The sequence below is a fragment of the Eulemur rufifrons genome, chromosome 7 (genome assembly GCF_041146395.1).
Source record: "Eulemur rufifrons isolate Redbay chromosome 7, OSU_ERuf_1, whole genome shotgun sequence".
Taxonomy (NCBI): domain Eukaryota; kingdom Metazoa; phylum Chordata; class Mammalia; order Primates; family Lemuridae; genus Eulemur; species Eulemur rufifrons.
In genome coordinates this window covers 283956896-283980815 of record NC_090989.1, presented here as the reverse complement: position 1 = coordinate 283980815, position 23920 = coordinate 283956896, and the positions used below count along the sequence as shown (strand labels likewise).

At 66.3% G+C, this 23920-nt stretch overlaps 1 protein-coding gene across 4 annotated transcripts in view; it reads left to right on the top strand.

The window, feature by feature from the left end:
- RXRA (retinoid X receptor alpha) overlaps positions 1-23667 on the top strand; it is a 153209-nt gene extending 129542 nt beyond the window's left edge. For all 4 annotated transcript variants that reach the window (XM_069477050.1, XM_069477053.1, XM_069477051.1 and 1 more), the window contains exons 3-10: positions 1147-1297; positions 1805-1984; positions 8816-8985; positions 12637-12766; positions 16574-16706; positions 18663-18754; positions 20550-20655; positions 22547-23667. In XM_069477050.1, coding sequence (XP_069333151.1) covers positions 1147-1297; positions 1805-1984; positions 8816-8985; positions 12637-12766; positions 16574-16706; positions 18663-18754; positions 20550-20655; positions 22547-22694 — 1110 coding nt within the window. In that variant the 3' untranslated portion in view covers positions 22695-23667. The remainder of the gene's footprint in view (positions 1-1146; positions 1298-1804; positions 1985-8815; positions 8986-12636; positions 12767-16573; positions 16707-18662; positions 18755-20549; positions 20656-22546) is intronic.
- The last annotated feature ends 253 nt before the right edge of the window (positions 23668-23920 follow it).

Genomic DNA, 23920 nt, shown 5'->3' with positions numbered 1-23920 from the left:
GAACACGGGGCATGTGGCCACCCTGCTCTGCGGTGGGACCCCCCACTGCCCGATGCACTGAGCTGTCAGGGCAGGCCGTGGCCTCGCTGCAGCCCACCTGGGACCCCAGGACTGAGCACCCTTGCAGAGCCTCACAGCCTACCGGGCGGACGGAGGAAGGGCCCAGAACCCACACCTGGCTGGGGCTGGGAAAGTCGTTCCCGGCACTGGGGCTCTGTGCAAGGAGGTTTGGGGTGGTTTCTGCTTTGCTCGCTCTAGTACCAAGCGCTTCCTGTCCCGTGAGAAAGGGGGATGGGATCTGGGGCCGGGAAGGAAGGAAGGAGAGGCGACTCCTGCACAGGGGAGGTGGCGGGGTTTGCAGAAGTGGAGCTGGGGCGGGACAGGCTGGCTGGCGGGCGCAGTGGGAAGTGCCTCTGGGCCCTTCGCTGACTGCAGAGCAGGGTGGAGGCAGAGGAACCAAAACTGCTGTGTCATTGCACGCTGCAGCTGTTGCCAGGGTGACCGGTGAGTTTCCCACGCCTGCCGCTGCAGGGGAGGGGCCTGTGCAGAGGCCAGTGGTGTTCCTGCCACCTGGTGCCCGAGGGGGCGTCCCTCCTCTCTCCTGTCACGTGACCAGAGACCCTGACCCTGGCCTGCAGCGTACTAGGGGGCACGTGTGGCTCTGGGGGACCCAGCTCTGCCCACCCTTGCTGGGGCTGGGCCTCGCTGTCCTCATCTGTGGGCTGGGTCCCCCGAGTTTCTGCCACACTCAGTGTCCAGGGAGCCCCCACATGGGCTGGGCACAGACGAGGGGTCAGTCATGGGAGGCGGCTGTTACTTAGGTGGCGACGGGCAGGCCGTGAGCAGGGCCCTCCCGCGTGGGGTGGGGGCCATGCTAGGCGGTCCTGTGAGGAGGCCTGGGGTCGGCTGTGGGAGGGCGACCCCTGCGGGTATTGGGCCCAGGCATGCAGCTGGCGCTCAGCAGAGCCAGGCCCTGCTCTCCTGGGGACGGTGGCCCTGCCGCTCTGCAGCTGTGTGGCCGGGGGCGCAGACTGCTGTGGCCTTGGCGTCTCTCCGTAAAGGGGTAGAGCGGCCCAGCCGCACCTTCCCTGCATGGTTGTGAGGGTGGCAGTTCGTGCTGCCCCTGACCCCGCTGTCCCTCCGCAGCTCAGCTCGCCCATGAACCCTGCCAGCAGCAGCGAGGACGTCAAGCCCCCCCTGGGCCTCAATGGCGTCCTCAAGGTCCCTGCCCACCCCTCAGGAAACATGGCGTCCTTCACCAAGCACATCTGCGCCATCTGCGGGGACCGCTCCTCAGGTAGGGCCACCGCGGGCACACGGGCTGGGGTGCGGGGAGGCAGGGGCCTGAGCCAGCCCTTCTGTCCGCCCCGTGGTGCCGCCAGCTCACACCGCACCCTCGGGTGTCTTGTGTCCCTGGGACTGTGGTGGGAGGCCAGGCGGGCAGGGCCGCGGCTGCCGAGAGAAGGCAGCTGTTGGCGGTGACGACAAGGGCACTCAGGGCTCTTCTCAGGGCTGTACCGGGCCTGGGGCCCCCGCGTTACGCCACTCAGCGACAGGGAAGAATGACGCCCGGCCTCTCGCAGGGCGCCAGCTCAGACCCACAGAGCCAGTGCCTTGCCGGGGTGGGATTCAGCCCTCGGCTTCCTGACCCCACGGGTGGAGCCAGAGGCTGAGCCACCGCTCGGACAAGCAGAGGCCCAGGCCGGGGCCTGGAGACCTCGAGGGCCCTCCTCGGGGCCACCGAAGCCTGGCTCAGCAGAATGTGGGGCGGTGGCCGCTCACCAGCCCTGCCACCGCCCTGCAGGCAAACACTACGGCGTGTACAGCTGCGAGGGCTGCAAGGGCTTCTTCAAGCGGACCGTACGCAAGGACCTGACCTACACCTGCCGCGACAACAAGGACTGCTTGATTGACAAGCGACAGCGGAACCGGTGCCAGTACTGCCGCTACCAGAAGTGCCTGGCCATGGGCATGAAGCGGGAAGGTAGGCTGCAAGCACGGGGTGGGGACGGGGGTGGACGGGGCGTCCAGACTCTGTCCCCCAGCCAGCACACTCCTTGTGTCAGACCCACGAGGCCTCCGTGTGTCCCAGCTTCCCTGGCATCCTCAGAGTCCAGCCCTGGGCTTTGCAGCTAGTGGGCTGCTTTGCATACCTCTGGTGACGGGGCGCTCAGTCTCTGCAGAGTTGCTGCTCCACAGTTGGCAGTGCCCCCTATGGGAGGTGATGGCTGACCTGCCTGGTGGCCCCCAGGCCTGTGCTCTCAAGGCTGGAACCCACAGAGCCTGTGTGTGGGGGGGTCGGTTAGCATCGGGGGCCTGGGTGGGAGGCACCTTGCTCTTTTCTCTTTTGAGGTAGGGGCCTTGGGCTCGGTGCCAGCCCCTCCCCCCATCACATCTTCAATGAGCTCCTGCTGTGTGCCAGGCCGTGGGGACAGGCACTGATCAGACAGAGCCCCTGTGAGGGTGCCGTGGGCTGGGCCAGCACGTGGCTGTGGGAGACAGACACCAGGAAGTGAGTGCTCCAGACAGAAGCACAGCAGGGACTGAGGCAGGAGGGGGTTTGGGGGTGAGGGAAGGAAGCAGGCCAGGTGGTGAGAGCCCAGGACAAGGAGGTGCATGTGGGAAGCCATGCAGCAAGGGGACGGCCAAGGAGACCCTGTGGGGTGGCTGTTTGGGTTTGGGGGCCTCTAGAGACCGTCGGACGTCCCTGAGCCTGTTGGATGCTGGGGGTCATCCTGGCTCTGCTTCCTCTTGTGGCCACCTCCAGTCCCCCCCCACCGGGCACCTGGTGACATCCAGGCCCTTGGGCAGCAGGACTTGAGCCTCAGGCTCTTGGAGTTTTATGCCCGTTTTATTGACAAAATATTGTGTGTGTGGGATAGTTGGCAGGGAAGGCCACTCGGGAGGCGTGGAAACCAGCCAGCTGTCCAGCCAGAGCTGGGTCTGAGCCCTTGACCCGGCGTGTGGTGTGACCCTCTGGCCCTGGCTGTTGGTGGGCCTCGGCTGCCCCCGCTGCGCGGTCCCTTCTCATTCTTTAGTTTGACGCCTGCTGGTCTCTGAGAGGGTCCCTGGGTCACAGTTCATGGACACGTTTGGGGTGCGCTGGGCCCTGGGCCTGTGGGGCGGGGAGATGCTGTCTGGGGTGGGGTCGCTGGTCTGTCCCTGAAGCACTGTGGGACCCTCCCTCCTTCCTCTGCTGGGGCTGCTGTGCCCCACCCCCTTCCCGCCAGCCCTGATGGGGTCCCTGAGCTGGACCCGAGCCCCTGTCTCACCATCGGGGGGCATCCCGAGTGGTGGCCTGGTGCTGCGGTTTTTGTTCTGTTTCATTTGTGCTGCCTGCTCAGCCTCAGTTTCCGTGTTGAGAAACCAAAACCTCAGCGGGGCCCGCGCTCCGGCAGACTCGCTCCCTCGAGCTGCGGGATCAGTGTGGAGTCCCTGTCCCCGCAGAGCTGAGCTGCCTGCCGGGCTGGTGTGGGCCGTGCCTCTTCGGACCGGGAGGTTTATTTCATGGAGTGCGTGGAGCTCCTTCATGCACACCCTTGCCATGCAGGTCGGGAAACTGAGGCCCGGGGGTTTCAGGCCTTTTTCAAGGTCACATGCTGGGCTGGAACCCCGGCCTCGGGCTCCCGCCCAGACCTCATTCGTTTTGCCAGTGAGAGGGCAGAAGAGCGTGTGTCCAGCTGGGGGGCATGGCCCGGCCCAGTTCCTCTGGGCGCTCCGAGTAGTTGTGTGCTGGGGTGGTGAGGGTGGTGAGGGTGGCATTGTCCCTGAAAGATGGAAACTCAGCAGGGGCAAGTGTGTGGTGGGCAAGAGAACCAGGTGTGCCCAGGCATGGAGACTGGCCTGTCCTGGGGTGGAGGCCTGAGGCTTGGCCAGCGGGGCAGGTGGGGCCCCAAGGCCTGGGGGATGACACCCCCGTCCCATCCAGCGGAACTGCAGTCCCAGGGCGGGGGGACCTTGCTCTCCCTTGCGCTCACTGTGTCCGGGTCTCAGTAGGAGCTCGCTGTGTGTTGGGCCACACTGGGCACCCGCTGCCTGTTCCACGCACACACTCTCGCTCACCCCCCGCCTTGCACATGGAGAAACGGGGTGCAGAGAGGGAGACCTTGGGGTGGCCTCAGGGCTGGTGCAAGGTGGGACTGGGCCCCTCCCCAGTCTGCCCGGCCCAGAGTCCCTGGCCCCTGCTTCGGCCTCACCCCTGCCCGTCTGTCTGGGAGGGAAGCCTGGTGCTGCGGCCCGTCCGCTTGGCAGCACGGGGCCCGTGGGAGCTGATTTATGGGCGGGAGATAAATACCTGATCCCGCGAAGACACCCACCTCCCCTGTGTCTCCAGCTGGATTTATGACTCACGACTGTGCAGTAAAAGCTCCTACCGAGCCCTCGTGCCCCAAACACACAACCACAAAGCTTGGCCCCGCCAGCTGTCGCGGGTGATTCTTCGTGGGCGGCAAGGAGGGGCGAGGCCCCTGTGCCAAACGGGTGCTGCCGCCCCAGCCCTGTGCTCGTGCACACAGGGGCCTCTTCCTGCCCCCCAGGTGTGTGGGCTGCACGGCAAGGAAGTGAGGGGGGCCCAGTGCAGCCCAGGTGTCTGCCCTGCAGAGACACCCCCCACAGGATGAGTGGCTGGGTGGGCTCGGGAGGCGCGTCCCCAGCCCTGTCTGTGCCTGAGAGCTGGGCAGTGGCCCTCGGCCCCAGACCGGTCCTGGAGCACAGAGCTCTTCCCCTCTCCCCTCCCGGGCAAATCAGTGCAAGGAGGGCTCCCTGGCAGTGGTGGGCAGGGCTGCTGGCTGTGCAGGCTGGGCAGCCGGGCAGCCCTGGGGGGCCACGGGGCCAGGTTTGCCCACCCAGGGTGCCCTTGGCCCAGAGCATGCAGGATGGGGGCTGTTCCAGGTGCCAGGCCCCGGTGGGCAGCTGCACCCTGGAAACTGAGGCTGGGCTGGAGCTGGAGCTGGAGCTGGCTGCCTGCGGGTGCACAGGTCTCTCTGTGGGAGGGGCCTGCCTTGGCTCCGGGGCAGATGGGGTCCCCACCCCTGCCTGCCCAGCTAATGAGGGATGCCACAGCCGATAGCATCTCCTGTTGGGCAACAGCAGGGGCCTGCACACACAAGCAGCCACGGGAGGGACTCGTTCAGCAGCATTCCCGGGGCTGGGGGGGTGGGCAGAGGCCGATGGGTGGGAAATGCCACGTTGGGGCCCTGGCCCTCTGCCAGGCCGAGCCTGGGCCTGTTGGCTGAAGTGGGTGGTGGCAGGGCTCAGGGGGCCGGCAGGCGCGCCCCGTCTGATGGGGGAGACAGGCCTCACTCTTGGGGGCTCCTGGTGTGCTGGGAGAGATCTGGCTCCCACCTGGGGGGCACTGGCCCAGACTGGAGAGGCCACCCACTGCCCCCCGTCCCTGTTTCCTTCCTCCTCCCCCAGGAAGGCCACTCCCCGTTTCCTTCCTGCCTGCGCCCCGTCCCCTGTCTCTGAAGGCCTGGGGTGCGGAAGCAGCAGTGTCTGGCATGCGTGTGCATGTGTGTGTGCCTGTGTGCACGCTCGTGCACAGACTTGGGTGACGCCACGGGTCTCTGCTGGGGGCGAAGAGCCCGCCTGGCTCCCAGTGCTGGCCCGTGACCCTGGGCAAGCAACTTGCCTCTCTGAGCACCCCCAGACCCCCCCAGGCTTGTTGGAGGAACGTGGCGGAGGACAGCGCTGTGCGTGGCTGGGGGTGGGGTTGAAGAGCGGCGGCCCCGGCGTGCCTGTATGCGTGTGTGCATGCACAGTTCCTGTGCTCGGACGCCTTGTCCTAGGTTGAGTCCCTTGAGGGAAGGAAGGCCACCGCCCCTGGTCGGAGGCTCCAGCTGGCTGTGTGGCTCTGGCTCCATCTGAGCCTCCATCTCCGTGGCCTTAAGAAGAGTCGGGTGGGCCAGAGCGTTTTGTGGGAATTCAGTCCTGCCTGTTTTGGGCCCAGCCCTGGGCTACACATGGGACGGAGCAGAGGAGCCCAGGTGCCTGCCTCTGAGCCGCCTGCCTTCCCTGCAGACCCCTCCTTCCTGCCTGGCCCTGGGGCTGCGGCGGGAGACGCCCCACTCAGGCCGAGGGGCTGCTGTGCCAGCGTGTCCCGATGGTAGGGCCCCGTTATGCCAGGGGAGGGGCCGGCCCGGGCTGGGGTGGCTGAGGCAGAGGGCTGGGGCCGAGTGTGGCCGGCTCCTCGGCCTCGGCCTGCCCTCCCCTGCGTACCTCCGGGTGCCCCGTCCGTCCCCGCCCCGCCCGCCACACTCTCGGGCGAGGATAACGAGGCCGGTATTTACAGACGCCTCCCGCCCGAGGCTTCCCGGCGCCAGTGGAACATAAGTCAAACACGGCTGTGTCTGGAAGGTGATTGAGCTGGCAGAACGTAACTCCGGCTCCCTCCTCCCCTCCGCCGTCTATAAATAAAACGCTAATGTTTGTAATGATGCTGCGCTGAGCTGCTGGGCCCTTCACAGCTTCAGAGTGCTTCACAAAACATTCGCTAATTAATTCTCAGCGCCCTGGCGGAGGAGGCAGGTGCCGAGGAGCACCCAGCCCTCAGCTGCAGGTGTCCGGGGGTAACCGGCAGGAGCCCCTCCCTCGGGCTACCCTCGTCCAGGGCTCCCCATGCCCTGGGACTGTCTTTGAGTGGGAAAAAAATCCCTGAAACCCGGCCAGGGCATGAGGAGCAGGGGAGTGTGCCCAGGTGGCTGCGGTGACAAAGTTCTGAGCGTCTCGATGCGTCCTGTGTGCAGGTGTCTCCTTGAAGATCCGTCCTGCGGGCAGATGCTGTCATTCTTGTGTGACAGATGAGGCTGGGACACAGAGAGGTTGGGGGCTTGCCCAGGGCCACACAGGGGCGGGGAGCAGGCTTAGGGACCGGGGCTGTCCGGTCCAGAGCCTGCAGCTTTAAGCTGTTCACGGTCCTGAGAGCTCAGCCATGCCCCTGTGGCTCTCTGGCCTCAGTTTCCCCACCGGGTGAGATGAAGCAATTGAGCTACAATGTACCTCTCAGCTGTGTCCTGGCACTGGGGCTGTAGAATGTTGCCCAGATAGCTCAGGGCCTCAGGGACATGGGTCCTGGCGGCCCTGGTGCTGGCTGAGACCATCTGAGCCGGCGCCTCCGTGCAGTGGGCTGCTCAGCATCGGGGTCGGCTGTCCTGGCCCACGACCGCCCACGACCGTGTACAGAGGGTGACTTGAGGAGTGACCCTGCCCCAGAAAAACACTGCCCGGTGGAGGGGTTGTGGGTGCCCAGCTGCAGGGGCTGGAGCCTTTGCGGGCCCCTCGCTGTCTTCCTGCCAACCCTCGGCTCCCTGCCCGGCCCCCACCTGCTGCCTGGCTTTCCGGAAGAGCGGGCCTGCAGAAGGCGACCGGAGACCCCCGCCTGGCTCCCTGGAGCATGGACGGGGCTCCTGAGTCCGTCCCCGAGTCTCGCTGGGAGGTGGGAAGTCCCTCGCTGCAGCCGGCGGGGCCCACGGGTGCAGGTGTCACAAGGTGGCTGAGGGGCAGCTGTGCAGGACCCTTGCGGAGCTGTGGGCGGCTTTAAGGGAACCAGGCAGGGCTGGGGGACCCCAGGGCCAGCACAGTGGGGAATGCTTGCGCCCCGGGCCTGAGGGAGTGCGGGAGGGGGGTGCACTAGGGGCATGGATGCCCCTTCCGCCCTCTGCCTCCTGACGTTCCTCGCAGCTGCCACACCCATCTGGGAGGCGGGGGCAGCCCCCAGCTCAGGCCTCAAAGCCAGGACCAGGGAGGTCTCTTGAAAACTGGCACCTTCGAGGACCTGAGGCTGCTGGACCCCTGGAGGGGCCGGGAGGAGCACAGCTTGGGCCCCACCCCAGGCCCAGACCAGGACGAGGAGGGGTGTGAGCTGCGGGAAGGAGGACGGGGCCTGTGTCCATGTCCCGGGCTGATGAGCTGTGGAGGGAGGGGTTTCTAGGGGCGAGTGGGGAGGTGGGGGTGTGGGCTGGAGACCCCTGGCCCCGTCACATTCCTGGCTCTGCCGTTCCCTTGCTTGGACAAGTCGCTCTGTCTGTCTGAGCCTCGGTTTCCTCCTCTGTAACGTGGGGTCATGGAAGTGCTTACCCCGCGAGGCTCTGGGTGGAGGTCTGAGCAGCGGAGGAAGGAGGCAGTGGGGCGGGGGCCAGAGCCCCAGCTCAGGGCCATTGCTCGGGGGCAGGGCTGGCCGGAAAGGGGACAGGCCTCTCTCGGTGCTGCTGCGTGGGGCTCAGCCGGCGGAGCAGGGTGGACGGTCCCCAGGCCTTGAGGCACCAGGGAGATGGGCAAGCAGCTCCCACTTGGTCTAGGTGTGGCTGGGGTGGGGCTCCTGTCCCCACTCTTCGGCAGAGCCCAACATCACAGGGGACATTGGGGTCTGAGGTGCTGGACTTCGTGCTTGCCCAGGTGTGACTCTGAACGTCCAAAGGCCCCCAGATGTGTCCCCTGCACTGGCTCTTCATCAGCGCGGGTGCCCTCTTCCTCCTCAGGAGCCAGCTGTGCTTTGGCGCTGGGCCTTGGCACATGCCCGAGCCTTTGTTCCATCATTACCTCCTCTTCCAGTCTCATCACCACTTCCTCCAGGAAGCCTTCCTGGCTCTCCCTGAGTCCATTGCCCATTGAAACCTTCTCACTCCATGTCGGGGTCCCTGGTGAGCTGTCAGCTCCCTTCCCAGAGCACACGGCCAGAGGGGCCAGGCGTGGGGCAGAGGTGGGCTGGAGTCTGGCTGGGGCGTCTCCCGTGGGGCCCTGGTGGGGACCCTGCCCATGGCAGCCCTGCCCGAGCTGCTGGCCGGGCGGCGTGGGGCTGACCGGGCCTCCCCGTGGGCAGCCGTGCAGGAGGAGCGGCAGCGTGGCAAGGAGCGGAGTGAGAACGAGGTGGAGTCCACGAGCAGCGCCAGCGAGGACATGCCGGTGGAGAAGATCCTGGAGGCGGAGCTGGCCGTGGAGCCCAAGACCGGGGCCTGCGTGGAGACGAACACGGGGCTGCACCCTAGCTCGGTGAGTGGGTGCTCTGTGGGCCGGAGCCCCCCGCCCCACCTCCCTCCCTCCTCACGCTCTCGCCCGAGCAGCTGGTGAGCTGGCGGGTCCTGGGGTGGGGCTGGGGCCCTCGGCTGCCCGGCCGGCCTGGCTCACCTCCTGGGGGCCACACGGGATGGTCCTCCTCGGCCCAGCCACGCCCAGGTCCTCTGCGGGGTCGGGGCCCAGGAGTGGGCTCCAGCTCTGCACCTGCTCCCTCCGCGCCTTGGCTGACTCTGCTGGGGCCCCGGCCCTCTGTGTGCACTGTGGGGTTCAGCCTGTCCGGGTGCAGAGGCTGTCGCTGCCCAAGAGTCCCTGCTCTGAGCCCTCCGTGGGCAGCTGGTTCGCTCCAAGGCTGGCTCTGCCGCAGCCGTGTGGCCCGGGGCTGAGGGCTTTCCCCGAGCTCCCCGTCCCGTCAGTTGGAGGGGGGAGGCTCGTGACCGGCCACTGCCGTGGTTGCTGCTGAAGCGAGAAGCAGCTCCTCGGCCCCCAGGTGGTCACCGGCACGCTGACCACCTGCCCCCTCTCACCCCTGCAGCCTGGAGGTGAGGGCTGGGGGACTGTAGCCCCCACCACAGGCTCTCCTTCTGGGCTGGCTCTGGTCGGCCCCGGGGGTTTTGGATTCAGACCTCCTGGCCTCCACTGGCTCTCCTCTTGGGCCCTCACCTGTCCCAGCCCCTGCCCGGCCGCACCTTTGCCTTTGAAACAGGCCGGCCCCGCTGTGGCTCTGCCGGGCAGGCACGTGGGAGCTTTCTGTGCCCTTGGAGCCCTTCCCGCGTGCTGCCAGGCGCCTGCCTTGCCTGGGGGACCTGGGGACTGTGCTGGCAAAGCCGTGGGGGTGGGGGCTGCGTGGCTCCCCAGGCGGGACCCGAGCTGGCAGTGAGGGGCAGCTGTCACTGAAGGAAGGTTCCCGCCGTCGGGGCCCGCAGGTTCCTTCGCGCCGGGGTCGGGGGTCTTCTGGTGGTTGGAGTCAGAGTGTGGGCTCCGCACTGCCCCTGTGCCCGGCCTCTGCCGCTGCTGGCTCGGGGGTCCCGTGTCTGCCCCGGACCTGCCATCGGTGTGGCATCCACACTGCGTCTATGTCTCCCCGCAGGTCCAGGGCTGGGACCAGAGCCCTGTGGTCGCCCTTGAAGACCTCGTCCAGGCCAACCCTGAGGTCTCCCCACCTTTGTCCCCCGCTGGCCCAGGCACACTGGCCACCGTCTGCCCCCTGCTTCCTGCCCCTGTGACAGGACACCGAGTGCCCCAGGACCTCACCTCTGTGCGTCCCCCGCCCCACCCCCGCTGGCTGGGGCTGCCCGCAGGAGGGAGGGCGCCCGGTGGCCCTGAGGCAGGCGCTTTCCTTTCAGGGAAAGCCCCCCTGGCTGTGGGACGAGCCCTCCCTGTGAGTGACGGTGCAAACCCACCGGCTGGGCAGCGGAGGGAGGGGCGGGCAGCTGTGAGGTGTCGAGATCGAGCAGAAACTCCGTAGGAAGGATTGGCAGGTCGACAAAGGGCTGCCCGGTTTTCATTTAGTCAAGTAAGGACATTATTTGGGGGAAGAAACCCTGCGGTCTGCTCCCTCCGTCGCTCCGTGAAGGTCCGGGTGGCCCAGAACCACAGTGGTGGCAGGGCTTGCTCCCGATAAAGGGCGCACATTCCGCCCCCGCCTGCTCCCTGGCCCCTTGAGTCTGGCTCCTGCGGACGGGCTGCTTCCTCTGGGGACAGGCTGCGTCCTCCCCTGGGGAAGGGCTCATTAGCCCAGAGAGGGGCGACCCACCCGCATGGCGGCTCCAGCACTGGCAGGGCCTCGGCCTCTGCATGGGCGGGTCCCGTGGACACTGCTCCCCGGGAGGTGGGAGAGCACTGGCGTCTGCGCCGGGGGAGGCCCATTTGGTCTCCAGGTGAGAATCACAGGCTCAGAGAAGTTAATCACTTGCCCGAGGCCACACAGCATAGGTGGAGTTGGGCAGAGCTGGGATCCCACCCAGGGAACCCCTCCAGGCCTAGCCCCGCGGGGACAGGCAGCCCCACTCCCGAGGGCATGCCTGGCAGTCTGGCTCCCCAGCCCGTGTCTGTTCCCCGTCCCGTCTGCGCCTGCTCGAGGTGGGCGGTGCACGGTGACCTGTGTGCCCACTCCTGAAGAGGCCTGGGCCAGCCCAGAGGGGCTCAGAGCTCCCCTTCCCTCCGGTAGCCACAGCGTGTCACCTGGGCCTGCTCTGGGCTCCGTGTGCGCTTCCAAGGGTGTGGCCGGCCCACGGCCAGGTAGAAAGCAGCTTCCTGGGGACTCGGCTCCCAGCAGAGCCGCCTGCAGCTGAGCTCCAAGGCTGGCATTGCGGAGCCCATGCCCCGGGGGGACGGGTGCTCAGGGCTGGTTTTCCCAACGTGCCTCTGTCTCCCCTGCCCCGATGCGGCTGCCCTAGGGCCCCTGTGCACCAGGCCAGGCTCTCCCCTCTGGGAGCTGCCCCCGGCAGGTGGGCAGGCAAGGAGGGGGCTGCTTTCCAGCCTTTGGTGACAGGAGGGGAGACTGAGGCTGAGTGTGGAGCCCGCTGTGGTGGTCGTGGGGCCCTGGGCACAGAGTGTGGAGCTCGGTGAGAGCTGGGGCTCTGGCACGGCTCCGGGAAGGTTCGTCGAGGAACGAGTGAGTGAGTGAAAGGCGTGTGTAGACAGTGGCCCGTGTGTCGCGGGTCTCCCTGCGGGGCTGTGTTCAGACGGTGCGTCACCGGTGAGCAGGTGGTTTCTGTCAGCGGAAGCGCCTCTCGGGAAGCTAATTCCTCCCGTGTGCGCACCTGGCGTGTGCCTTCTGGGACGCGGGATTCCTGTGTCCCACCGTCCCTTCCCCCTTGCCCGGGACCCAGTGACCCAAGCCCTGCTGGCTGTGAGCTGGGAGGGAGCGCCCCTCCTGTGCTGCCCACCTGGGTCCCCGTGTCCGTGGGAGTGACCGGACAGTCACCTTCTGGCTGGGACTTTCCAGGATGGACACTGCAGTCTCTGTGCCTGGGCCTGGGGTCTCGGCCCAGCCGCCTGCCCCCCCAGGCTCCCACCTCCATGTGTGGTAGAACAGGGAGGGGGCCAGCCCTGTCCCCAGAAGGGCCGCCGTGACCGTCATGGCTCCTCCCACCTCCCCATGTCATCACCCGGCACCGCAAGCCCAGTGGCTTGAGACAGCCCACACGTTACTCCTCATGGTTCTCGAGGTCGGGAAGCCAAGACCGGCCCTCTGGGCTGACGACGGCATGTGCACACCGCGCTCCCTCTGCTGGTGCTGGGGGAGGGTCTGTCTGCGCCTTTTCCAGAGTCCAGAGGCCACCACGGTCCCTGGTTCGTCCCCCTGCCCCCCCAAACCCCGTTTGTAAGCCGGCAGCATTTCTTTCCTCTGACCCTGCCCCGTCATCTCCTCCTGCCTCCCTCTCAGAGGGACCCCGGGATGCTCCTGGGCTGCCCCATAATCCAGGGTGACCTCCTTTTTCGAGGTCTGTGCCCTAATCACACCACGAGGGCCCTTGTGCCGTGCGGGGTCGCGCATTCTCGGGTTCCGGGGAGTAGGACGTGGGCATCTTTGGGGCCACGTTCAGCCCACCGCGAGGCGGGCTGTGTTCTCTGAAATGCCCTGGCACGGGGACTGAGCACACTGCCCCTGTCCCCCCACCGCAGCCCAACGACCCTGTCACCAACATCTGCCAGGCAGCCGACAAGCAGCTCTTCACCCTCGTGGAGTGGGCCAAGCGCATCCCGCACTTCTCGGAGCTGCCCCTGGACGACCAGGTCATCCTCCTGCGGGCCGGTGAGTGCGGGCCGGCCCGGCAGGGAGCCGTGCGGGTGGGCACGTGGGGAGGTAGCGGTGAGCCCTGGGTCCTTAGTGTAAGTTCCTGCTGGGAAGCTGGGGGGCACAGGCAGGCACCGGGGGACATGGGTACAGAGGGACGGGGCAGGTGCAAGGGAACACGGGCAGGCACAGAGGGACTCGGACACAGGGGGACACAGGTGCGGGGGACACGGGTAGGCACAGGGGGACACAGGTACAGGGGGACATGGACCAGGACGTCGGGGGCCAGAGTGGAGCTCGGGGTCGACGGGCAGCCGAGCCCACAGCGTTCGGTGGGTCGCTGGCCTCTGGCAGCCGCACGCGGTGAGCCGGCCCAGGGCATCCCTCTCACGTGGGTGTGGCTGGGGGTCTCCCTGCAGCAGTGGGCGGTGGCCCCTGGGCACTTCCCTTCCAGGGCTCGTGGGTGACTGGGAAGCAGTCCCACGATGTCCCTGGGGTGGGCGGGCTCTGCCCCCGCCCCTCGGCGTCCCTCCAGGAGAGCTTTGCTGCTTCTCGCCCCGGGTGGCCGCCCCGGCCTTGCCCCCACTGACCTGCCTCTCGCTGCTGGTTGGAGTCCGATCTGGTTGGTCCCACCCTGACGTGTCCTGGCTTTGGAGGCAACAGCACGAGGTGGCTGGTCCTGGGTCTGGAGCTGGGCTTCCTGGGTCTGAGTCCCAGCCCCACGCCTGTGAGCATTTGACCTTGGCCAAGTCACTCACTCTGTGCCTCGGTTTCCCCATGTGTCCCACCTGCAGGGGCTGGCGACATTGTTTCTTGGGCACACAGAGCAGAGTGGGTGCCATCTTAGGGTTCTGAGCCCCCACCAGGTGGTCCCCCCACGTCCCTGTGACGCCCCAGCGCAGGTCCGGCTTGGCTGTGGGGAGCTGGAGTGTAAAGCCCCCGCCAGCCGGGCAGCGGGAGGAAGCCTGGGTCGGCCTGAGGACAAGGTCCGCCTGGCTGGTGTTGGCTGACGGGGCTCTGTGCCCTCCTCCACGGGCTGAGGTCTTGGGGTCCGTGGGGGGTAGCTTCCAGCTGGTGGGCTGCACGTGGGCACCTCTGGGCCTTCTTCTGTTTGGGGACAGCGACGGAGAAGGGGCTCAGGCCCGGCCCTGGCCAGTGCTGGGTGGGCTGAGTGCTCACGGACCACACCCCGTGTGCAGGGCCCTCCTGCTGCGCCCCAGACCTGGGCGGGCCGTTCAGCCACGTGGCACCAGCAGCAGGAACTGGTGCCCAGACTGGGGGTTTCCACCCCGAGTGCGAGAGCCACCGTTCAGCCCAGCCTCACGGCCCAGGGCCCCTGCTCACAGGGAACGTCACCTGTGGTTTTGTGTTGCTGAGTGGGATGCCGTGGCCACAGCCCCTTTGCAGCCTGACAGCAGGTGGAGGGTTCTGGCCGGGCTGTGGCTGGAGGCTGCCCTGGTTGGCATGTCTGCCCTGCAGGGTCAGGGCCCCTTTCTCAGGGCAGGCTCCTGCCCCCATCAGGGAGCACTAAAAATGAACAGTTCTGGCTCATTCCGCAGAAGCACCGAGCCCCAGCCTGACCCCGGAGTCCGTCCGGTGTGTAATCAGGCAGGCGGCGCTTGGGCTCCATCTGACCCCTTCCACCTGCCCGTCCCGTCTCCCTGGGCTGTTGGGGTCCGAGGTCTTGGCGGCTCCAGTGGGGGCTCCTGAGGGTCTGGGCTGTGCAGGGACATTCTCCGGGTGGGAGCTGGCCCTGCTGGGTGCTGGGCTGATGCAGCAGGCCTGAGGTCCCCCGGGGAGGGCACACCACTGCCCCTCATGCATCCTGCCCCCGACCCCAGGACAGAGGGGGAGCCAGGCCAGGCTGGGGCCTCGGCTGCCCTGGGATGGAGACCCCGCCCCACAGGTAGCAGCAGCTGTGACCCTGGGGCTCCCGTCTGCCCCTGGGACTCCCTTAACGCACCTGACAACCAGGAGCCGGTGCTCTCGTCCTGCTCACTCAGGTGAGGGCCGGTGCCCCCGAGGTGGGACGGGGTCTGTGCGGCCAGGCCAGACTGGACCCACGCCCGGGCTTGGTGTCTGACCCTCAGCTCTCTGCTGTTCCTTCCAGAAGCACCGCCTGGCCTGTGGGAGCCCTTGGCTGGGGTCTGGAGGGCCTGGGCGCCCAGCAGGGAGCTCCAGCTGGTCGCAGGCCCTGGACGTTGGGCTGGGTCGTGAGGGGCCTGTGAGCTCCCGGCGGGACTGGCCTCCCAGCCGGAGTGTGCCCGAGGGGGCAGCCCTGGCAAAGCCTTGTCCTCCAGGCCGCTGCCCTCGGCCCCAGGATGTCTGTGCACACTGGGCCTGGTGGGGGAGGGACGGAGGAGAGCCCCTCCATAGCAGAGGTTTTACTGTAATTGGGGTGTAAAACTCAACACCCCACAGCCATCGGGAAAAGCTGACACCCAGAAGGGGGGGGTTGGTGGGGGCAGGGCCCTGGGTTCTCGTCCGAGCCCTTCCCCTCTCTGGGCTGCAGGTTACCGCTGCGCCAGACTGAGAGTGTCCGTCAGACCGGAGTCCCCACGGGTGGTGCCGTGCATGTGTCATGGGCAGAAAGGACGGGCTCTTGGTCCAAGAAAGTCGGGCTGAGCAAGGAGGAAGCTGTGTTCCCTGCACAGCCCGTCAGAGCCCTCACCTGCCAAAACGTGCCGTGGCTTTGACGCAGGACGATGGGTGGCGCTCCCTGAGCCCACCCGCAGAACCCCACCTGCCTCGTTGCCCTGTTAGAGGGGCTGCCTGCCGACACCTGGCAGGGAGTAGGACGTGTTGGGGGCATGGGGGCCCCATGGAGACGTGGGGAGGTGCCACCAAACCCTCCCGTGGTGCAGTCCACGTGCCCTCACGGTGGCGGGGTCTGGTCTGCGTGGCCTCCCTCCGGGGCCCTCTGATCGCCAAATTGTGAAATGGGGACGGGTCCCGCGAGGGGTACACGAAACCAGGTTTCTGAGAAGCGGTTTGGGAAGGATTGGGTGCCCGCGGGGGAGCCGTGGTGAGTTGAAGCCGATGGAGGGAGCAGGCGCCAGCATAGCGGTCCCCACCCACTGTCTTGCTGATCACTTATCGCCCGTGCCTCAGTTTCCCGCTCTGTGAACCAGAGCTGATACCTGCTTCTAGGATCGCGGTGGGAACGAAGTGGGGTGATCCGTGTGATGCTTCAGCCACAGGCCCCTTTCAGGCACTCAGCGGTGTTAAAAATTGTTATTATTGAAGATGATTTCTTGTTTTCCAGTTTGGGAGTCATTGTTGTATCTATGTACGTAAATTTTTTAAAGGTTTTTTTTTCCCCTTTGATGCCTGCTCTGGTCTGTCTCTCCAAGAACGTCATATTGAGACAGTGTCGGGCTGGCCGTGGCTCTGCTGTGCCTGGCTTCAGTTTAGTACTTTGCTATTTCACGGCATCCACAGGGCACACGCTGGCTGATCTCCAAGAGTTTGCTCTGGGACCAGGCTGACCTCAGTGGTTCTGTGGCCACCTCAGGGAGACTCCTCGGCAGTTCTCCCACATGCTCCAGGCACGAGTGTCCTGTGTGTGCAGGAAGAAGCTTCTGTGGGCACACGCGTGTGTACGGGACTTCTCAGGGCCTTCACTGCACCAGTGTGCACTGGGGGTGGAAGAGGTGTTTCCCACGCGTAGGCGCTCAGCGGCCTCTTCTCAGTGGAGCGCGTCCTGGGGTTGGGGTTCCAGGGAGCCCAGGGCCTCTGACGTGCTGCCTTCGGGTGCAACGAGGGTCTGGGGCAGGCGGGCTGTGGGGCTGGGGACGTCGAGTGACCGTGTGCCTCCTCCCCCAGGCTGGAACGAGCTGCTCATCGCCTCCTTCTCGCACCGGTCCATAGCCGTGAAGGACGGGATCCTCCTCGCCACCGGGCTGCACGTGCACAGGAACAGCGCCCACAGCGCAGGGGTGGGCGCCATCTTTGACAGGTGGGGGTGGGCACCGGGAGGGCGCGTGGGGCGCCATAGTCCGCTCACGCCACCCGCTGTCACCGCGGTCCAAGCGGGCCACGGACGGGGAGATGGGAAAGTGCGAGGGAGATGAAAACGCTTGCGCGGTCGAGCATCTGGGGATAATCTGTCACCACGGTCGGGTTTCTCCCTCCTGCTCTTTCTGCGCAATCCTGTGTGTTGATCCGGGGGGAGGAGAGCTGCGTTTCTGTTAGAAGCAGATTATCCCGTGGATATGGTTTTATCAAGTGTTGATGGCGCCTGGCACGTCACAGCCGCTGGGCGCTGGAATTGCAGGTCGTCACAGCCCGGGCGCGGCGGGTGCCCCGAGCAGGCAGGTCGTCCGACCTCCCGCTGCAGCGCCGGGTGCGCCTTGGCCACTTCTCAGGGGACACACTCGTGAGGCCGTGCTGCGGGGAGGACAGGCCCACGTCCCGGGGCTGGTGGGTCTGTCTCCACTCGGGATGCTCTCCTGAAACATGCTCCGCCAGGCGAGGTACACGGTGGCTTCTCAGTCCCTGCCTCTGGCCAGCCCTCTCCACGAGCCTAGAGGGCCTGAGCCAGACCTGGGCACTCTGGGGACCTGGATGTCAGTTTCGGCCCGTTGGAGCAGGGAGGCTGGGAGGGAGGAGCCGGCAAGGGGAGGAGGTGACAGGGTGGGAGCCCTGAAGCTGGGAGAAGCAGAGGCCACCCGCCAGCGTCATTTGGGGAGTGAATGCGCCAGCCGCGCGGCCCCACGGGATGGTCCGGGTAGAGCAGATGAAAGGCCCGAGGTCCCGAGGGTGGACCTGGGACTTGAGCTCCCTGGATGTACCAAGTGTGACAGGGTTTGTGGCCATGGCGGTGGGCAAACAGTGGATGTGAGGGTCTTCGCTGCAGGACTTCTCCAGCCTTCAACAAGCTGCCACATGGGAGAGCCCCGTGGGTGAGGGTTCATTGCCCACAGAAGCCTCCTTAGCGGGGTCCACTGTCTCGGGATTTGGGTTTGGAAACAGCCCCAGCCACGTGCCCAGCTGAGAGCTCCTCTGTCCGGCAGGTAGAGAGGTGATGGGGGCAGAGTCACGCTCTCTGGGGTCTCTGCCCCGTCTCTGCAGCTGTCTGCTTGAGGTGTCCCTCTGAGCTGGTCCCCTCCCTCTGTCCTCTGAGCTCCTTCAGACCTTGCCCAGGAAGCGACTGTGGCACTGCCTGGTCTGCAGACCTCATGGACTCGCTTGGTCCGCAGGGAAAGGCCCAGGCTCCTGGGGGGTGACAGCCAGGGCCCCACCTGGGCCACCTCCCTTTGCTCCCCTCGGGCCCCCGCCTCACCGACCACCTCTACGTCCCGGACAGGGTGGGTGGTTTGGGGGCCGGGGCAGGCTGCTGAGGCCGGGGAGGCCCAGGCACGGGGGCTGCAGGTAGTTTGGCCACTGGGGCTTCGAGCTCAGCCGCTGGGGCGGATCGAGGTTGGGCCTGACGCTGTCCCGAGGGGCTCTGTGCGGGGTCCCGCTTCTGTGTATGGGGTTCTCCCCCGTGTGGAAATCAGCGCCTGGTGACAGGAGTGCGACGTGCCCCTGGCAGCTCCCCGCCTAGGGGAGACCACACCCCAGGGAAGAACAGTCTCCCCGCCCTGCAGGGAGCAGCTGAGAACGTGGCTGGGCGGAGCAGGGGCCGTGGGTCCCACCGGGCAGGTGAGGCAGTGGGCTCTGTTCCTCTGTCGTGAGGTCCCTCCTTGGTGTCCAGGTTCCCAGAATAAAGTCCCACGGGCGGACCCCCGAGGGAGAGGAGCTGGACAGGCCTGGCACGGGGGCCGTGTGGGCAGCTCCCTGGCTTGGCCTTGCCCGCCCTGCTGTCTCCGGGCCCCCCAGGGCTTCCCAGAGTGCTTTGGGTGTCCCTGGGGTGGGGCCCTGGCGAGGAGCGTGGTCTGACGTGGGCTTGGTGTGTCCCCTTGCCGCACAGGGTGCTGACGGAGCTCGTGTCCAAGATGCGGGACATGCAGATGGACAAGACGGAGCTGGGCTGCCTGCGCGCCATCGTCCTCTTCAACCCCGGTATGGCCTCGCGGGCCCGGACCCGGCCTCTGGGGGCTCCGGGCCCCTGGGTCCCTCCCAGCTGCCCACCGGCTGCTGTGCGGGGCTGACTCCCACCCTCCCTGAGCCTGAGTCCTCCCCTCACGGTGGGAGCACGGCCACGTGCCTTCTGCTGACCGTGAGGGCCGGCGGGGGTGGCGCAGCCTCTGCACGGTGGGCCCAGTGAAGGCACGTGTCCTCGGGCTCGGTGACACTGAGCCTTCTGGGCTGTGCCGCCCAGAGCACAGGCCATTGTGCGCCAGAACCTTTTGCTCCATGAGGCCGACTGTGTCCTCGAGGTCCTGGTGCTGAAGTTCTGCAGCCCGAGCCGTGCGGGCTGGCGTTGGTGTTGGGTCAGGCCTGCTGGGTGTCCTGGGGTGACCAGCCTCATCCCCTGAGCCTCGGTCCCGGGTATTTCGGGGCCGGGGCCCCTGTGGGCGGGGGCTGGGGCAGCGCTGGGGCGGGCCTCGTGGCCACGGCGAGGCACTTCCGTGGCCCCTGGTTTCTTTGCTTCAGAAGTGCCGAGGCGTGAGTCCTTCCCCTGAGTGCTGACACAGCGCCCGTTTGCTGGGCGCCGTGCCCGGCCTAGGAGGGCGTCTGCGAGTAGCCGAGCGGGGCCTGCCCTCGAGGAGCTCAGGGTTTAGAGCAAGTGCCCACCGGCAGCCTCGGCCCTGTGACGGCAGGGACACGGTCACGGTGTGGTTGAGGGTGTGCAGGCCACGTCCCCCAGGAGGTGAAATTGAGAAAGGGCCCAAGGAGTGTGGGGTGGGCTGGCGAGGCCCGTGAAAGTCTCGTGCGTCTGGGCCGCAGGAGCCCAGCCCTGAGGTGTCCTGGCCGGGGCGGGGTGGGGGGCGGTGGAAACTCACCTCCCTGCCTGCGGGTGGGGGAACAGGTTTGGGGCTGCCGTGGGGAGCTCACCTGGGCAGAGGTGAGGAGCGGGGAGCCCCGTCACAGTTCCTGGGCCTGCCTGCGGGCCGGGCTGGGGTGGAGCTAGATGAGTGTTGTCCTGTGGGGAGAGCCTGTTTCCACGGATGTTTTGTCACCCAGGCTTGTGTTCCAGGCTGTAATCCTGCCACCTCTGGAGGCTGAGTCATGCCTCGGCCTGGCCTGGTGGAGTCTCCATTCAGGTCCCACGTGGCCTGGCTGCTGGCGCTGGTTCTCCCCTGAGGCCTGGGTTCGGGCTTGCAGGGAGGGGAGAAGCCTGGCCTGTTGCCAAAAGCCCCGGGACCCCCGGCCACCACACATGCCCATGAGGCCACCAGTGCCCTGGAGGTTTTGGCGGCTGCAGTCTCAGGCAGCTCTGTCCAGACTGGGCTCTGATCCCGACTCCTGGGGCCTGAACTTGGCACTTGATGAATCTCAGGCTCTGAGGATGGGCTTCCGGGGCCTCTGCCCCCCACGGTGTGGGGCAGGTGTTGTGGGGAAGGTGTCGGTAGCTTCTGCACTCCGAGGGCAGCAAAAGCTTCAGTTGTCTCGCCCAATCAGCATGGCAGTGGGGATGGGTAAGCAGATTCCTGACATTTTACCGAGGGGGAAACCGAGTCTGTAGAGGTCAAGTGACTGGTCCAAGGTCACATTGCTGGCAGATAGCAGAGCTGAGCTTGGACCTGGAGCAGCCTGGCTGGGTTCTGCACTCAGCCCTGCTGCTGGCGGCACAGCTGCGCCATCTGCTCTGTCGCGGTGGGGCCGGGGGACAGCAGGCGGCTGGCCCGCCCGAGGGCTATTCCTGGCACAGCCCGCCAGTCTGAGGGCTCTGACCCGCGGCCTCTTCTTGCAGACTCTAAGGGGCTCTCGAACCCAGCCGAGGTGGAGGCCCTGAGGGAGAAGGTGTACGCGTCCCTGGAGGCCTACTGCAAGCACAAGTACCCCGAGCAGCCGGGGAGGTGAGTCCCCACCGGGCGTTCTCGGTGTGAGAGCCCCCGGCCTCTTGCCCCGAGGCCCTTTGTGTGTGTGAGAAGGTGACGCCCTTCCCAGGCGGGCCCTGAGCAGGTGGCAGGAATCTCTCCAGGCCAGCAGGTTGTGGCACCCTCTAGCCCCGCTGAAAAGAATGCCTAGTGCCAGGCGCACAGTAGGGCTCATGTTTGTCGAGCGTGCAGGCGAAGGCCGTGCCCCAGCACCCCCGCCCCAGACAGAGCCACCAGAGGCTGGTGACAGGGGGGCACATAGGAGGCGCGTTGCAAGCATGTGCAGAATAGATGGCCGGACACCTGCACACAGTAGGTGCTTTATAAGGGCATGCAGGCTAGAATGCCAGCTGTTTGCACATAGTAGGTGTTTTACAGGCATCGTGGCCTGAGCACAGAGCGTGTCTTTCTCCTTGCCCGTCTGTGGTCCCCGGGGGCTGGGATCTTGTCTCATTTCCGAGCCACGGTGCTGAGCGCATAGTAGGTGTCCAGGAGGAGAAACATCCCTGGATGCTGAGATTCGAAGTCAGCTCTCCACATCCTGCCCCTTCTCCCGGAAGGGGCGTTCCCTGGCTTCCCAGGCAGCAGACTGTGAGGGGGTGGGGTGCAGGTGGGGGCTGAGCAGCCAGGGACGCTTAACGCCACTGGCCTCCTGGCACGCACACAGTTAACTGTGTCCACACTGCCTGCTCAGCTCCGTCTGGTTTGGTTTAAAGTGAAACTTCCCGGAGGACAGGACAGGAGGGTGGCAGGCAGCTTGTTTTTCCTGGCTCCTTGCCTGGCCCATCTCGCCAGCTCAGCAGAAAACAGCTCGTTCTCTGGCCCGGCTCCAGCCTCTGAGCTGTGTTTTGCCTTTAAAGCAAGGACCGCGAGGCAGCTGGCCGCGGGGCTTTCCCCCGACATGAGCGACTTCATTAATAACTAACGAGGTTCCGTAGCCCCTGGGGGGTCCACGTGGAGAGACCCAGGCAGTGCATGGGGGAGGCCCGGGGGCATACGTGGACATCCCAGGGGGACACCTGGCCCAGTCCCCGTGCCACACTGTCCCGGCAGCAGCTGCGGCCATGTAGCCTGGCATGGCTAACCCCAGGCCCCCAGAATTCTTTCCCTTCCTTGCCCACGAGTTGCCGCTGCAGGAGAGTCCCCGGGAGTAGGCAGGGCCCCGAGGAGCCTCCCTCCCTCCCTGGGGCCCTCTTGGGCCATCCTGCACCTCTGGCCCCAGCTCCAGCAGAGCTGTTTCTGGGGAAGGGCAGCCCTGGTGTGGGGTGCACAGCCCTCCTGAGGTGCCATGGGAGGGGCTTGCTCTTCCATGTAAACCCCCAGCACAGGACTGGCTGAATGGCCACCACCCACCCCGACTTCTCATCCACCCCCCAAGCACCTTGCTCGCATCTGTGACTCGTCTCCATCATCGTCACTCCTTCCTGGTAGCGGCCCCTCTGACTCGCAGAGACACAGCTGCTGCAGCCAGACACACCACTGATACTCAGGCCCATTCCTGTAGCGTCCTCCCCTGCTTAAAATCCTGCTGTGGCTCCCAAGTGCCCTCAGAGCAAGCCCGTGTTTCTTAACTTCCCCACGAAGTGCTGTTCAGCCCGCGCCAGCTGGCCGCTGTCTGCCCACTGGCCCCGCGTGTCCGTCCTTGGACCCGTGGGTCTTCCTTTCTGCACTCCCGTCTCCTGGCTGTTGCCTCCTCCGACTCCTCTGTCTTAGAGCCCCTCCATCCTCCCGAAGGCTCAGCGCCGCGGGCAGGTCTCACGCTCAGACCCAGCTCATCCCCTGGGAGGTCGTTGTGTGTCAGGGCGGAGCGTGGGGGAAGCGCCCGTATCCCTCACCTGGCCCGGCCCTCACCTGGCCTGCCGTCCCGCAGGTTCGCCAAGCTCCTGCTCCGCCTGCCTGCTCTGCGCTCCATTGGGCTCAAGTGCCTGGAACATCTCTTCTTCTTCAAGCTCATCGGGGACACGCCCATTGACACCTTCCTCATGGAGATGCTGGAAGCCCCGCACCAGATGACTTAGGCCTGCTGGCCCGTCCTTCCCGCCCGCCGGGTCTGGCCGCCCTGCCTGGACGCCAGCTGCTCTTCTCAGCCTGAGCCCTGTCCCCACCCTTCTCTGCCTGGCCTGTGTGGACCTTCGGGTGCAGCCTGTCACTGCTCTGCCTGAGAGAGGTGCTGTCACCCTCTCATTGTTATTACGACTTGTCTTTGGCCCAGGGCAGTGGCCTTCCTGGGGCAGCAGCCAGAGTGGCAAGAACTAGTGTGAGGCCCTCGGCCGCCCTGCCATCCCCCCGGGGGGGCTCTTCGGGCCCGGCCCCTGGAGCCACAGGATCCGGGACGGGGGGCTTTGTTTCGGTTGCTGTTGTTGCTGGTTTTCAGACTCTCCCCGTGCAGCCCTGCTGTCTGGAGTGACCCGTCTCTGTCTGCTCTCAATACTGGTGCCCGCCAGCCCGGGACAGCCCCCAGGATCAGGAGGCGGGGACAGGTGGGGCAGGCTGCTGTTTCATGGCAGAAGACCCCACCCGGCCCGGGAAGACGAGAGGGGACTCTTGGGGCCAGCAGGCTTCCCTTTGCTAAGAGCGAAGGGGGAGCAGCCCCTTTTTCCAAAGATGACTTTCGATTTCGCCCTCGAGCCAATGAGAACGTGAGCCGACCTCTGTGCAGGGCTTGGGGCCACTTTGCGGCTGCAGGGACTGGATTGATCACTCGCCCTGCGTGGTTTTCTCTGCCTTGTCCTGGTTTCAGATTCTCCCTCCACGTTCAACCCAGGTGAGCAGACCTGGGTGCGGTGGCCTCTCCCCGCCCCGTCTGCTCTCTCGGTCCGCGAGCCGGGCCAAGGCTAGTCCTTGGTTCCTGGAGGGCAGCCCCGTCTGAGGCAGGGTCAGGTGTGGTGGCCTCCGTGGCCTTGCTGGAAGCGCTCGGCTTGGTGACCTGTCGTCGGCAGCCGCAGGCCATCTGGAAGGCCCGCGGGGGTGGCGGGGAGGAGGTTGCTGGCTGGCTTCCCTCCGAGCGAGGCAGGAGGCAGCGGGAGCAGAGGGACTAGTGGACAGACGGGCCTCGCAGGTGGGGCGGATGCTGTGTGGACCCTGCTTGGGCCCCTCTCTGGCCGGCTGTTGCATCTAGAAGACTCTTGGAATCCTCGCACCATTGGGTCCCGGTGTCCTCAGGCCTGGGGCCCTCTCGGGACCACCCCGCCGGTGTTGTCTGTGGACAGTGTTCACCCAGAGCCTTACTCGGGAGCCCACCTCA